Raw genomic sequence first — 15,068 nt, 5'->3', positions numbered from 1 at the left:
AAGGAAACTGGCATTCACCCAACATACCTGTCAAACTTGGCTTGGCAAGTTTCATGAAAGAAATAAAGTCCATTGTTTCTGGTATATTCATGCTGGGTATTACTTTAGGAATATCATAGTGCAGTGTCTTTAGGAATATCACAGTGTCATAGTGTAGAGTTTGTTTGGATGGAATCAGCCCTGAAGGAGCACTTAAAATTTCCCGTTATTCTTCATTGAGTTGCGGAATGCACATGGCGGCAAGTCGGCACTCACCGACATCTCAGGGTCCATGCCTACAGACGCCAAGGCTGTACGCCACTAACTATATTCGCATGTGTAAATAAATTATAATGGCATTGCTTGTCTTTCCGCTGCATTTCCTTCTGGACCTTGACCCTTAATGACTAAACCTTTTGTTTGTGCACTCTCATCAGAGAGACCCAGCTTCAAAATTCTGCTTTACCACATACCAGTCAAATAACTCTGGCAAACTGACCATCCTCCGCTTCAGTTTCCTCATCTGTAAAATGAGGAAATAATCATACGTCTTGCTTCACTGAGTTGCTGTGACGTTACGTTGTCACATTTACGCACGGATGATTAGCACGATGCCCGGAACAGCAGGTGGCCCGTGAGTCCGGGCTGCCTCTCTGCTCCCACTCTCACCCGCTGATTAAAGTACCGCCACTCCCTCCTGCCTTTCTGCTGAGGGCGTGGCCCTTTCCTGGGACCTGACCTACACCTCTGTCTGCCCACTGTCTTGCCTGGTACGTCCCTGGTTCTAAGTCCTGGAATACATTTTGCTCTTGGCTACTTTCTGACATGGGATGTCTGGCTTGTCCCTCAGCAGGCCAACCTCTGTTGCCCAAATCCTCTTCTGTCTCTCTGTTTCATTTCTAAGCCCACCATCACGGAGGTTACAGCACGGTGGTCAGGAACAGAGACACAGGTATCTGACTGCCCCGGAAAACGTTTTGATTCCACCCTTAAGTAAGTAGGTGGCCTTGGGCATGATACTTAATCTCTTGATGCCTCAGTTTTCTCAGCTGTAAAGTGGAGATGATACCTTGATTATCTCATGGAATTACTAAGAAGATTAAATGTGTTTGTATATCTGAAGCACTTGAAAAGGAACTTGGAAAGTTCCTCTGTAAGTGTATACTATTGTTCCTTATTGTTATGGATTGGGCCCCCTGTTCTTTTCATTATCTGCTAGGTTCCCCGTCCCCATATTTTAAAAATGAGTGCTTTTAACAATTAAGAGCATTCTGATCACAGAGCAGCCCCCCTCCCCAGCTTTGGCCAGCACATCACCCACTGTCTTACGAGTTCTATTTTGTGTTCACGATATAGAGTTCTCTTACAGAAAAAAAAAAAAAAAGTCATTGGCTTTATATTAATCATTTAAAATACGTAACCAATCACATCCAGAGTTAATCTCGACAGCACTGATCTGTAGTAAAGAGAAGGGCCAAGTGGCTTCTAACTTCACAGTCACACGTAGAGGGGTTCTGTCACAATTTCCTAATTCCTATCAGCCTTCTGATTGCAAATAATATAGGTAGGGCTTCCCGGGTGGCTTGGTAGTGAAGAATCCACCTGCCAACGCAGGACAAATGGGTTCTATCCCTGACCTGGGGAGATGTCAGATGCCGGGAGCAACTAAGCCCGTGTGCCCCAACTACTGAGCCTGTGCTCTAGAGCCTGGGAGCTGCAACCACCGGGCCCGTGTGCCACAACCACTGAAGCCTGCACGCCCTAGAGTCTGTGCTCTGCAACAAGAGGAGCTCCTGCAGCGAGAAGCCCGTGCACTGCAGCTAGAGAGGAGACCCCACTCGCTGCAGCGAGAGAAAAGAACCAGCGACAATGGAGACCCAGCACAGTCCAAACAAGAAACCAGTTAAAAAAATAATATCAGGTATCCTTCTCGACAGGGAGAGGAAGACAGAACCATGTTGAATACTTAGAACAGGAAAAAGTTACATTAAATACTGTTAGTGGGTAGAGCTCTGTAATAAACCAAAGAACAGATTTTAGGTAAAGAAACTGGGAGCAGATACATGGTTTCACCCGTGTTTTAGTTTGTCACGCACCAAACGACACACATTTTATCACCATCACGGATGTAGGAGCCTCAACCACCAATTATGATGCATTTCAAAGGCGAATGAGCAGCTTTAGGAAATATTATATAGGGAGTTTATCCCAAATTTCTTACCTATGACTTTTCCTAGGAAGAGCGACTTGGGAGAATTGAAGAGTGTGTCGGATGAACTTGGCAGGTGGTAACTCACGGAAGGATAGTGATCCAGCTGCAGGAGGAAAAGGAGAGACACTTTTAGAAGAACGTCACATCCTTCATGGACTCGGATCTTCCCTGGAGGATGATGTCACTCTTCCAGCCCCAGTTTCTGGATCTTATTTCATCAATGCTGACTCCAAAATACCAGCCTGAGAAAACAGCAGCCTTTGCTGGGGTTACTAGAAAATGATTTGAGCTTGTACATGAAGACCTTTTATGAGTTCTTCTCCAGCTCACGCACCTTTTCTGTGGCTGCTGGACCAAGACACTTGCTCATTTTAATAGAGTAAAATCTGCTTGATTCGGTCTCTAGCATTGACCTCTGAGATAGAAGAGGCTACATGTATAGTGATTTTCTTTAGGATCATCTTACTGCACTTATTTCTTCCCCATTTGTGTCTATCCACCAGGACACCAATATCGTTCTTCAGAATATATGTGTGTGTTCAAATGTGAATATGAATATATTAATGTATGTGAATACGTGCGAGGCCTCCCTGGTGACTCAGGTAGTAAAGAACTTGTCTGCAGAGCAGGAGGGGCAGGAGATGCAGGTTTGATCTCTGTATCGGGAAGATTCCCTGGAGTAGGAAATGGCACCCCACTCCAGTATTCTTGGCTGGGAAATCCCACGGACAGAGGAGTCTGGTGGGCTACAGCCCTAGGGCCACAGAGAGTCAGACAGGACTGAGTGGGCACGCATGCAAGAATATGTACATTCAAATGCTGAGATAGCTGGGTCACAGTTTTCTTGCTTGTCCAAACGAGGGTGATTTCTCCTTCCTGCCACAGCGCAGGGACATCAGAGCCGAGAGGGGGCAAAGACACCGCTGCTCTAGCAGAGCTGATCTTTCAGAGTGGAGCTGGGTTAGCAACAGAGGGAGTTAAAAATGAAGCAGGTGGGAAGAGCTTATAGACAATGGCTGTTACATGTCTGATTACGCTTCCCATGCAAAAGTGTGAGCGCCGCTGTCCCAGAATCCTTTGTGCCCTAACTGGCTATTCTTGCCTTAGCTGAACTTTTACAACTCAAACATTCTAGTTGTTTCTCCAACTGTGAGCTCCTAGAACTTTCTGTGTTTTTTTGTAACCACCTGGGGGGAAAAAATCTCTTTTGTATCCTTTTGTTTTTCTGAAATGAGTTTAATACCTGCTCAGGAGAGCATAAGGTAAGGTGTGGGTTAGAAGGAAACACTTCTGTCCTTCTATGCAGCAGATCCTTCCTGGGGGAACTGCATACAAGTAGCTACTTGCTGGGGCATGAACTCCTGAAACCAGACTCGCTAGAGATGGGCCAGCATGGGCAAAGCTGCAGCGTGCAGGCCTGCTTCGGGGGTGAGGAGCAGGGGGGAGGAGAGGGATGCAGGAAGTGTGGGGAGGGGGCCAATCTCACGGGCCAGGAGGAGGACTGGCCGCTTTGAGGAATGATGGTTAATTATTAATGACTACCGACACCGGAATCTTGAGACTGCTTACTCAAAACCTGGAGCTTATTGAATACTCAAGATTAAGAGTCCAAGAGTCATCGCAGCTTAGGAATCTGGAGAGTTCTGACCTGCAGGACTGGTACTGTGAGGTTCTTTTGTGCCTGGGTATCTGGTAGCACTGTCATAAAAGGCTAAAAAAGCATGATTAAAGACAACATTGGCATGTTCAACTACGATTTTTAAAAGTTTGCTATGATTTAAGGTGCTTCATTAATAAAACACATGTTCTGGACAGGGAACCTTAAATATTAATATTTTTCTACTTTATTGTTTCCCTGGGGCAGAGGCGACTATCAGTTCAGTCGCTCAGTCATGTCCAACTCTTTGCAACCTCACGGACCGCTGCACGCCAGGCTTCCCTGTCCATCACCAACTCCCGGAGTTTACTCAAACTCATGTCCATTGACTCGGGGACGACATCCAATCATCTCATCCTCTGTCGTCCCCTTCTCCTCCTGCCTTCAGTCTTTCCCAGCATCAGGGTCTTTTCAAATGAGTTAGTTCTTCACATCTGGTGGCCAAAGTATTAGAATTTCAGCTTCAGCATCAGTCCTTTCAATGAATACTCAGGACTGATTTCCTTTAGGATGGACTGGTTGGATCTCCTTGCTGTCCAAGGGACTCTCAAGAGTCTTCTCCAACACCACAGTTCAAAAGCATCAATCCTTCAGTGCTCAGCTTTCTTTAGAGCCCAACCCTCACATCCATACATGACTCCTGGAAAAACCATAGTTTTAGATCTTTGTCGGCAAAGTAAGGTAACAGCTTTTTAATATGCTGTCTAGGTTGGTCCCTGTTGCTAAAGAGCAACTAGCTGCTTTGGCGCCATCTGGTGGCTCACATGGGGAACTGCTATGGTTCCTCCATCCACTTAGTACCTGTTGTTAGGGAATTTAGGGTTGCCGAGGGGAAGGGATAGTTAGGGAGTTTGCAGAGGTCATGCACACACTGCTATATTCAAAATGGATAACCAACAAGGACCTATTGTATAGCACAGGGAACTCTACTCAATGTTATGTGGCGGCCTGTATGGGAGGGGGGGTTTGGGGGAGAATGGATATACGTATCTGTATGGCTGAGTTCCTTCCCTATTCACCTGAAACCACCACAACATTGTTAATCAGCTATGCCCCAGTACAAAATTAAAAGTTTAGTTTGAAACAAACAAAACAAAAGGCTTCCTGAAATAGTTACATCATAACAGTATGTAGTAATCAGTATGCTACCCTATTGCACTTGCCAGAGTTGGCTTTTGGCACATTTTATATTATTTTTACCGAGCTCATGTAAAATAAAATTGCTAGTTTGTCATGCATAGATTACTTTCATCTCTTCCCCTTCCTTCATATATGCAGCTGATGACTTGAACCAAAAGCTAAAATTTATCTATATTATATTAAAATTTATTTATTTTGCTTGGAAGAATACAGACTACTCAGAAGTTTTTGAATCTTGATTGTGCCATCAGTGATTCTGCCTGGCATTGATTTATCTATAAATACTACTATCACCCTTGGGTCTTAATTAATTAATGAAGCAATTAATGAAAAAACGTTGGGCAGGAATCTCAGCGGGCAGTGATCTATCATTCTGATACAAATCACTTGTTTAGTTAGGAAAGTCTTTCGTAACAACCGAGTCAGAAAACGACAAACGTTTACGGAGATTAAACTCCTAGTGTCTGCGGCATTCTGTGATGGAAGAGGACCACAGGAGGAGAGCTAAGAGGGAAGAGGAGTCCGCTCGAGTTTTCCTCGTCGCTCGTCTCTCTCTCACGCTCCGTCCTGCTTCGTCCCCAGAAGGAAGGGTGTGGGAGGAAAGGATGAGGTGACGTGGCGGGGACGGTGGGAAAGGGAACAGCAGCTCTGGGACCTGCAGATGCGATAAATTAGGGATCCCGGACTCCGGGGCGATGAGCTGTGGGATGTAGCTGGCTCTAGAAGCTGGAAAAGGCAAGGAAAGGGATTCTCCTCTCCAAGCTTCGGGGCAGTCAGCCCAGCCAGCAGCAGGCCATCCGCTCAGTGATGCTAACTGGCCTCCACGACCGTCAGGCAATCCTTCAGGGTTACCCTAAATCTGCAGTAAATTGTTAGAGCACCAACAGAAAACCAATGCCGGGAATTAAAAGAGCTTGTAACATTAAAACCAGGACTGAACAGCGCCTTCTCCTGGCTCGCTTCTTAGACAACCACATTGTCTAAGAAGTCCTGCTCCTGTCTTCCTGCCTCCCAGACAGAGATTGTTAATAAAATCGATTTCTGAGCTGCCCCGGCTTTTTGAGAGCATCCAGCCCTGCTTTCCGGAATCCTCCCCACATGAGCCCCATCCCCAAAATAAGCTCTCTCTGCCTCTCTCCCAGTGACATCCCCATGAGGTCCCTGGGATGTGACTCTCTTTGTGTCGGTAATCAATATGTTGCCTCCTTTCAGTATATGCTCTATGATTAACGTGAGTTCCTTTAATTTCCTTTAAAGTGAGTAGAATATTAAACTTTTCTGGTAGAGGGCCCTGGAAGAAAAGCTACGACCAACCTAGACAGCGTACTAAAAAGCAGAGATATTACTTTGCCGACAAAGGTCTTTCTAGTCAAAGCTGTGGTTTTTCCAGTAGTCATGTATGGATGTGAGAGCTGGACCATAAAGAATACTGAATGCTGAAGAATTGATGCTTTCTAACTGTGGTGTTGGAGAAGACTCTTGAGAGTCCCTTGGACAGCAAGGAGATCAAACCAGTCAATCCTAAAGGAAATCAACCCTGAATGTTCATTGGGAGGACTGATGCTGAAGTTCCAATACTTTGGCTACCTGATGTGAAGAGCTGACTCATTGGGAAAGATCCTAATCCTGGGAAAGATTGAGGGCAGGAGGAGAAGGGGATGACAGAGGATGAGACGGTTGGATGGCATCACCAACTTAATGGACGTGAGTTTGAGCAAGTTCAGGGAGGTAGTGAAGGACAGGGAAGCCTGGCAGGTCCGTGGGGTCACAAAGAGTCGGACATGACTGAGTGACGGAATAACAAAGGGGGCCCTGGAGGGGAGAAAGAGCTTCTGGAAATTTCCAGTGCTGGCTTGAGGGTGGGGAGGTCTGCCTAGGGTCTGAGGTCTGCCCGAGCTTCAGACCCAGAATGTGATCCCCTTGTGACCCTATGGCCTGGTACCCGTCTGTTTACCCTGGAAACCAGTGCCCCTGTGAGCCCTGTGTGGGCCGCGTGTTCTGAGACCTCCTGCCTCCAATCTCACACATGCTCACACGTGTGCACACTCCTCCAACTCCAGAGAGTGGCCTTTCAGTGGCCCAGCAACCCCAGACCAGCTCCAGCCTCGCCAAGCCAGAGCTTCTCTGCTCTCTGCGGGCCGGGGTGGGGGTGGGGGTGTCATGCACACATGTGGTTTCTGTCTTCTGTTTGAACCCAGACCCACGTACTGAGCCACTACTGTATGCAGGGCTTTGTGCTGGACTTTTCTCGTCCTTACCTCATTTAACAGACATGGAAGAGTGTCCTTTGCTTTGATATGACAAAAAGCAACTCAACTCAGAAAGGGAGTTGGCTGGCCCAACTGACACGCTAACCCCGGCTACACCTGGGTAACCACCACGGCGACCTGTGAGTGACAGGCTCCTGAAACAGCCCCTGTGGCTCAACTGGGGAAGGAAGAGCTCATTTTAAGTATTTACATTATAGGAGAGAATGTGTTAAATCAGAGAAGGCAAGTACGGCTCAACCTGCAGAGCCCAAGAACACATCATACTAATACCGGTTCACTCATGTTACCAGGTGGCTGCCACTCTGCCAGGGAACCCTGGTGTACTTGTCATGGGCAAGTGCGATCAGTTCAAGGCAATTTCTTCTGGGTCCAAGCGAGCTATTTCACTCTACATTTAGCTGATGGTCATCTCACCGGCAGTTAAGAGGCAACGAGAGCTGGTGTAATAGAGGTGCATCAAAATTAAAGGCTGTGACACCATGTGCCCCAGGACACCCCTAAGGGGACACTCATTCGTGTGACATTTGCCGTCATCGTGACTCGGGCTGGGGCTCCAGCCTCACACACAGTTCAGAGCTTTCGTGTCGTCCAGGTATGATTTTGTGATTTCAATTCACTGCCATTTTAAGCCACAGTTTGTCTCAGCAGAGTCGGAGGGGATTTATTTGCCCTGTTTATGATTTGGGGGTGAAATGGAGGAGGTGGGGAAGGAGGAGGGAAGAAAGGCTGAGCTACCTACGGTCACCTCTAGCCACCCGAGGGCCGGCTCCCTGTCTGGAGACAACGGGACACGTGGCACCGCCCTGAGGACGTGAGAGTCAGCGACCTGCCCCAGGTCACAGACCGGAAGTGGCGAGGTCAGCCTTGAGACCGGAAGTGGCGAGGTCAGCCTTGAGACCGGAAGTGGCGAGGTCAGCCTTGAACCGATGCGAAACTCACAAGGAATGTTCTTTTCCGGAGTCAGTTAAGGGTTGGGAAATAAAGGCTTTAAGAGACAGACCTTCCTTTCTTGTACATGTGCACAGGTTTCCTTTCAGAGTCATCAGCAATTTTCATTTATGGGCTTGATAAGCAATTTTAAAATGAGGAACATTTACGTACTTACTATTGTCATCATGCCTTCATTATTATGCAAATGTAGTCAGTACAATATATTTTGCCTCATAAGGTCTAGTGCAACTGAAATCCTGTGGTATTATTGCAATTAAAAGAATTAATGAGCCCATTAGGTGGCTTATTTTTATATAAAAAATTTCTCAAAACAGTAAAAAGAAAAAAAAAAAAGCTCTCAAATGTTAATCTACTTTCCCTGGCCTAACACTCCACCTACTGGAAAACCAGTGAATACTATTTAAAGCACAAAGTATTTAAAAAAGAAAACTGACTTTGTATGAATAAATCTGTATAATATTTATAAATATCAAAGGATAAGAGGAGAAATTCTCATTTCACAATTAATGTAGCATTTTCAAAACAGCTAACTTCTAGGACTTTTATAGAAGGAAGTTCTCAAATACTTAATAATTTTTTTAAAAAGAATCTCATCAGAGCATATTTAGGATTTTCAGGTTTGTCTTTTGACTTGTATATGAGAATTCAGAAGATGACGATAAAGCATTAAAAACCAACATCTGAACCACTATCTAGTAATTACATTTCTGACTTTCTTCTCAGAGATCCAGTGTGAGAATAGCTCATGGTTTTAATATGCTTTTACATTTAAAATCACTTTAATAGCCATCAAAATTAATGGTTACACACAGTGAGTGGTTTAGCTAATAATTGACACAATTAGCATCCGTTACATCATTTCAAAGATGTATTTTCCTGAAAAGCTCAAGGCAAAACACATTTTGATAAACTGTAAAATGACTCTCTGGGAATAAGGAAGAACAAATCAGTGGGTAGAAAAAGGCAGGGGGAAGGCAAAGAAGAGTGAAAAAGTAGAAGTTAGGAACGGTCAGTTCTGAAAATAGGGATTCCAAATACAAGGCTTCTAAAATCATATGACATGATGGCTAAAATTTCTATTTGTCAAACAAAAAAGAATAAAGAAATACAAGTGAGAAATAATGAGAAATAATGGCGACATGACAGATATGACCAGGGCATTTTCTACCTCCGTCTTTACTGGCTTCTGCCACCTTGGTCTGACCAGCCTGTGTTTTCAGGAGTTGGTTGTTTAAATTTAGATCCTGGCAAATTCCTGGGTGCGTTGTATGGGGGAAGTTTTCACGAAGCCAGCAATAAACTCGATGCGTTAGAGCCGTCTGTCCAGGGCACGTGCGGACAGGGTGACCACTGTGGGCCGGTGTGTGTGGCCGTACGGTTGTCCCATCGTTTGTCTGCTGAGGCTGGGATAGGGGGTGGCCTCCCTGATGGTCGGGTTCTTGGGTGGGGGGCCCTGGCTGTGACTGATCCAGACACAAGGGCTGTCTTTGAAGATGAGCCCCTCATGGACGTTCACAATCAGACAGATCTTCAGAGTGAGCTTGCAGGCTGGCTTCAGCAGGCGTCTGCCAGCCTGCACTCCTGAGAAGGCTATACCTGTTCAGCCCCTGGGCCACCTGGGTGGGCATGGATGGCTGTCACAGGGTGACCTGACTGCTCCCGGAGCTTCCGCGTGGAAAGAGGCATGTGTGTTAGTCACTCTTTGGAATTCCAAGGGCTGTAGCCTGCCAGGCTCCTCTGTCCATGGAATTCTCCAGGCCAGAATACTGCAGTGGGCAGCCATTCCCTTCTCCAGGGAATCTTCCCGACCCAGAGATCAAACCCTGGTCTCTCGCACTGCAGGCAGATTCTTTACCGTCTGAGCCACCCAGGAAGAGGCAAAACCTTTGGCATGACCCTCAGATTCCTCCCCTGATCATATCTCCTTCTAGGCACGTCTTTTAAGTAAATGACATGACTCCTCATACCTCTTAACGCCACATAAGGGCTTTCGAGTGATTCTGCTGTCCCGCCACCCTGAGGAGTGAAGCTGAAGATGTGCCCAAGGAGATGTTTGCAGCTGGGAAAACCTCTTGCTACGTTTCAGTGGGGGAGGAATAAATAAGGAGCCTGGGCTCAGCAGATACACAGAGCACTAGGAAGGCAGGAAGAGACAGGGACAACAGAGGATGAGAGGGTTGGATGGCATCGCCAACTCGATGGACAGGAGTCTGAGCAAGCTCCAGGAGTTGGTGATGGACAGGGAGGCCTGGCATGCTGCAGTCCGCGAGGTCACAAAGAGTCAGACACGAGTGAGTGACTGAACTGATGTAAAAAATAGATAATCAACAAGGTCCTACTGTATAGCACAGGGAACTATGGTCAGTATCTTGTAATAATCAAGGAAAAGAATCTGAGAAAGAATATGTATATATGTATAAATATCCTTGCAACTAACACAACACTGTGAATCAACTCTACTTCAGTTAAAAGCAAAAAAGAGTATATTTCTCACAACTGGTGATGTCAGGAGGGACAGGGATGATTCTAAGTTGGGTCAGAGATTGATTCAGTGGCCCATAAAGACCATTCTGATTCTAAAACTATTCTAAGCAAATATTACCACTGAAGTTCGCAGTTTACATTGCTGTTTATAAGGAAGAACTGGAAGTGGTTTGTGACAATCATCTTTGTTTCTCGTATCCAGGGAAGGATGCAGAAAGGGGTAGCATCCTAATCAGATCTCTGGTTCCCAGGCAGTGCTAGTGGTAAAGAACACGGCTGACAATGCAGGAGAGGTAAGAGACACGGGTTCGACCCCTGGGTCAGGAAGATCCCCTGGAGGAGGGCACGGCAATCCCCTCTAGTACTCTTGCCTGGCAAATCCCACGGATGGAGGAGCCTGGAGGGCTGCAGTCCATGGGGTCACAAAGAGTCAGAGGTGACTGGAGGGACTTAGCGTGCATACTCAGATCTGGGGAAACTGAGGCACCAAGAGGTTTGTGTCTGACCCAAGGCCACAGAGTTCAGTGGCAGCTATTTGATTTAATACACACGACTGTGTGCAGGCCACCAGGCTAAGGGTCATTAGAAAGAACATTTCCTGGCTCCAAGCAGGTCTAGGACTTTAGAGCACGATCCGGTGTTGGTTATTTTTAAAGAGATGAACCTGCGATTTTGATTGCAGTCACTCCCCTAACCCTAAAAGCTAATGGCTTTCCTGAATAAATGGCATTCATTGATCAACGGTTCTTCTCTAGATGATGTTTAAAATACTGAGAAAATTTAAATGCTGTATGTCTAATCAAACTAAGGTTAAGGGCTTTACAGTTCTAAACCTATTTAATGAAATGGCTTTTTCTTCCTTATTGGCTGGCCTTCTAGGTTTACTCATGTGCTTGTGGAACGATCCTCATATGTGGGGCGTTTAAGTTAAGCAACTCTGGGAGCTTTTACTTTATTGATCTTTCTTTGGCACTGGCTTCAGTATTTAAATGAGGTTGAGTTTGTTTCTTTAATGGTCTTTCAATAAAGCTTAGGTTGACCTGGCTCCCTCTGCAATCATGACATGGTAATGGCAGAAAAAGACTAATAATAAACATGAACTCATTTTGTGTGGTTGAAAAGGTTACATTTCTATTGATTTTAACTGTAAAATAAAGTTCTGGATATTAAGAAAGCTCAGCAAACACATTCTTTTTCATACAGAGGCTCTGTCTATATTACTTTGCCAGTAGTTTTCGGTTGCAATAACAACAGTCTAAAAATTGGCAGTTATCAGAGGACTGATAAACACATCCTTTAAATCCTGTCCCAGGTGACAGAGTATAAAGGTGTATCAAAAAAATCGTTAAACACAGAGTGACCTCAGAATGTGGGGTGAATGCCACGGGTCTCATGGCTCGGTGTGATGGCCAGTTCTGCTGACTTTACAGAAAGCAGGAAAACTCTGCTACCTGGAAACACTCATCTTTAAAGGCTATGTTTGGAGCCTGTTGCAAGAAGTGGAGTGTGGGGAAGGGTGGAAGGATATATTAGAGGTGGTGGCAGATAGAAAAGACTAGGAGAAATGAGGTTAAGAAATGTAAGGAGAGCTTTCACTTCTTCTGCGACCCAGCTGTGTGTGTGTGCATGTGTATGTATGTCAAAGTTATGACAAAATGGACTAAAACAATCCTCCACCTGGGAGCCTGCTAGATTTAGCTTTGGACTTGGAGCCTGTTTTCAAATCTGCTCCAGAACGGGGCTAGGAGGATCTGTGGATCTTGAACTTCTTAGTAACCCCAGACCCACTCTGTACTCCACTCAGTTCCACCTTTTCATTAATATTTTAGAGACGGTTTGGTTCTTGACATGTTGTGCCTGGGCTCTGTTGACAATCTTGGGAAGAAAGAATACGTGGTTGAAAGGACTTGGCAAAAGGAGGAAAAGTGCCAAGAATAACTCCTCTACTTGCTCCTCTTCTCTATCATCAGTATCATCAGTATAGCATCTAACATTTCTTAAAAGTCAACCCCAGGTCAGACCCCACCTTAGGTACATTGCGTATATTCTAGCTCAGTCGGCAAAGAATCTGCCTGCAGTGCAGGAGACCCGGGTTCGATCCCTGGGTTGGGAAGATCCGCTGGAGAAGGAAATGGCAACCCACTCCAGTATCCTTGCCTGGAAAATCTCATGGACAGAGGAGCCTGGTGGGCTGCAGTCCATGGGGTCCCAAAGAGTTGGGCACGACTGAGTGACTAACATTTACATATTACTTCCCTGAATCTGCAAGCAAGCCGGTGGACACAGATTCTCATTCGCCCCATTTTACAGCTGCAGAAACTGAGGCCCTGGGAGATTAAGTGATGTTACCCATAAGGACACATAGCTCCTGAGAGGTATAACCCAGGGGTCTGGGGGCCTGCAGGGTCTGAGCTTCTCCACCGTGTCTGCTTGGACTCTGTGCGGCTGCAAAGCTGGGCTGGCAGGGTGCCCACAGCAGCTGCAGAAAAACACTCCTGGGAACGAGCAGAGGGCAGGGGCACCCCAGCCTCACCTCTGCCCGGGGTCCTTCTCGGCCTCATCTCGCTGCCTCTCCTTCTGTGGGTCTTCTGAGTTACACGACCCACCTCTGGCTGCAGGACAGGTTTTCAGAGACGATCTCAACATTGGAGGTCGGAGGCTGCAGCAATCTGTCAGCCCCTTCTCCGCTGGCACCGCGGCCCACTTGTGGTGTCGGGCTTTGAGGTGAAGCGCACAGCATGGGTAGAGGCTACGAGGTCGGCCATCCACACCCTGCTGTCATTCTCTCTGGGGAGGTGTGGGCTCAGTTTTCTGTCTGTCCTCCAGGTTAACTTCTGCTGGTGGCCTGCCTGAGGATGCTAGGAGGGGCGTTCTTTTACATCCACTTCCTGTTTTTTGTTTTGCTTTTTTTTTGGGTCATGCTGTGCAGCATGAGGGATCTTGGTTCCCTGACCAGGGTTTGAACCCATGCACCCCTGCATTGGGAGCACAGAGTCTTAACCAATGGACCACCAGGGAAGTCCCCTCCACTTCCTTTCTGATGCTCTTTCTCCATCTTCACTTTTGAACTACTGGCTCAGACCCTTGCATCCAACCGGGGAAGATTTTTTTTATTACCATTTCCCTTCCAGCATTCGGATCACATTTCCTGTCTCAAAGCTGTTAGAGTGAGGCTAATTCTTTTAGGTCCCAGGGGATGGCAGGGAAGAATGCAAATCAAATGCACCTTAGGAAAAGAAAGGACCTGTGTGCTCTCAAAATGCAGCCTGTGGGCTCAGACTCTATTATTGACGACCTCCGTTTGTTCATTTATCCAGTCACTCAGCAAACAGCTCTTGCGGCTCCAGTGCCCAGGGCTCAGGAACAGAATTGTGAGAAGAGGTGGGAGCAACCCCTTGGGCTATTCCTCTGAACTTGGAGTCAAGATCCTGTTTACATAAGCGACCCCAAACCCCATGGCCATCCAGGTATCTCCCATTAGATGCAAATGACCCATGTTACAACTCCTGACTCTTGCTGATGTTGTTCAGTCACTCATCTGCGTCCCACTCTTTGTGACCCCATGGACTGCAGCACGCCAGGCTTCCCTGTCCATCACCAACTCCCGGAGCTCACTCAAACTCATGTCCATTGAGTCGGTGATGCCATCCAGCCATCTCATCCTCTGTCGTCCCCTTCTCCTCCCGCCTTCAATCTTTCCCAGCATCAGGGTCTTTTCCAATGAGTCAGCTCTTCGCATCAGGTGGCCAAAGTATTGGAGTTTCAGCTTCAACACCAGTCCTTCCAATGGCTAGTCAGTGTTGATTTCCTTTAGGATTGACTGGTTTGATCTCCTTGCAGTCCAAGGGGCTCTCAAGAGTTGCTCAGCACCACAGTTTGAAAGCATCAGTTCTCCGGCGCTCAGCCTTCTTTCATTAGATGGGTGTTTTAAGAAACCTCACCTCAGCTAGTTTCAGAAGTTTTCTATTCCCCACGCTCAGCACTGGTTCTGGCTAATGACCGCTAGAGGGCATTTCAGCAACAGCTCCGGACCCGCTCCCCGCCACCCATCCATCAAAATCCTCCTGCTCAGTGTCTGGGCTGACTTTTCCCTTTACTGAACAGAAGGGCAGCGTGCCATCCTTCAAACCTCAGACTGCATGTGGAGATACACTTATTCTTCGGAGAGGAGACACATTCATGTGGGACAGGAACCTGCTTTCAGTTACTTGTGCACGGGAAACACCTCTCTGCCCATCGCACTAAAAAATAGCTTCGAGAATTACCATCTCTGAGAGTGATTTTTGTGCACCGCAGGTGGATATGAGGATATAATGCCTCACAGATTGGACTTCAGTTTTCATGCCCGACAAAATAGAAATCTGGGAACCTTATC

At 46.6% G+C, this 15,068-nt stretch overlaps 1 protein-coding gene across 1 annotated transcript in view; it reads right to left on the bottom strand.

Moving 5' to 3' along the window:
* The window catches only part of CNTNAP2 (contactin associated protein 2), a 1,413,967-nt gene that overhangs the window by 147,110 nt on the left and 1,251,789 nt on the right, over positions 1 to 15,068 (bottom strand). Inside the window, exon 19 of the mRNA XM_040259921.1 lies at positions 2,201 to 2,294. Within this exon, the coding sequence (XP_040115855.1) occupies positions 2,201 to 2,294 (94 nt within the window). The remainder of the gene's footprint in view (positions 1 to 2,200; positions 2,295 to 15,068) is intronic.

The sequence above is a fragment of the Oryx dammah genome, unplaced genomic scaffold, assembly GCF_014754425.2.
Source record: "Oryx dammah isolate SB20612 unplaced genomic scaffold, SCBI_Odam_1.1 HiC_scaffold_18, whole genome shotgun sequence".
Classification (NCBI taxonomy): domain Eukaryota; kingdom Metazoa; phylum Chordata; class Mammalia; order Artiodactyla; family Bovidae; genus Oryx; species Oryx dammah.
This window is presented reverse-complemented; position numbering and strand designations above follow the sequence as displayed.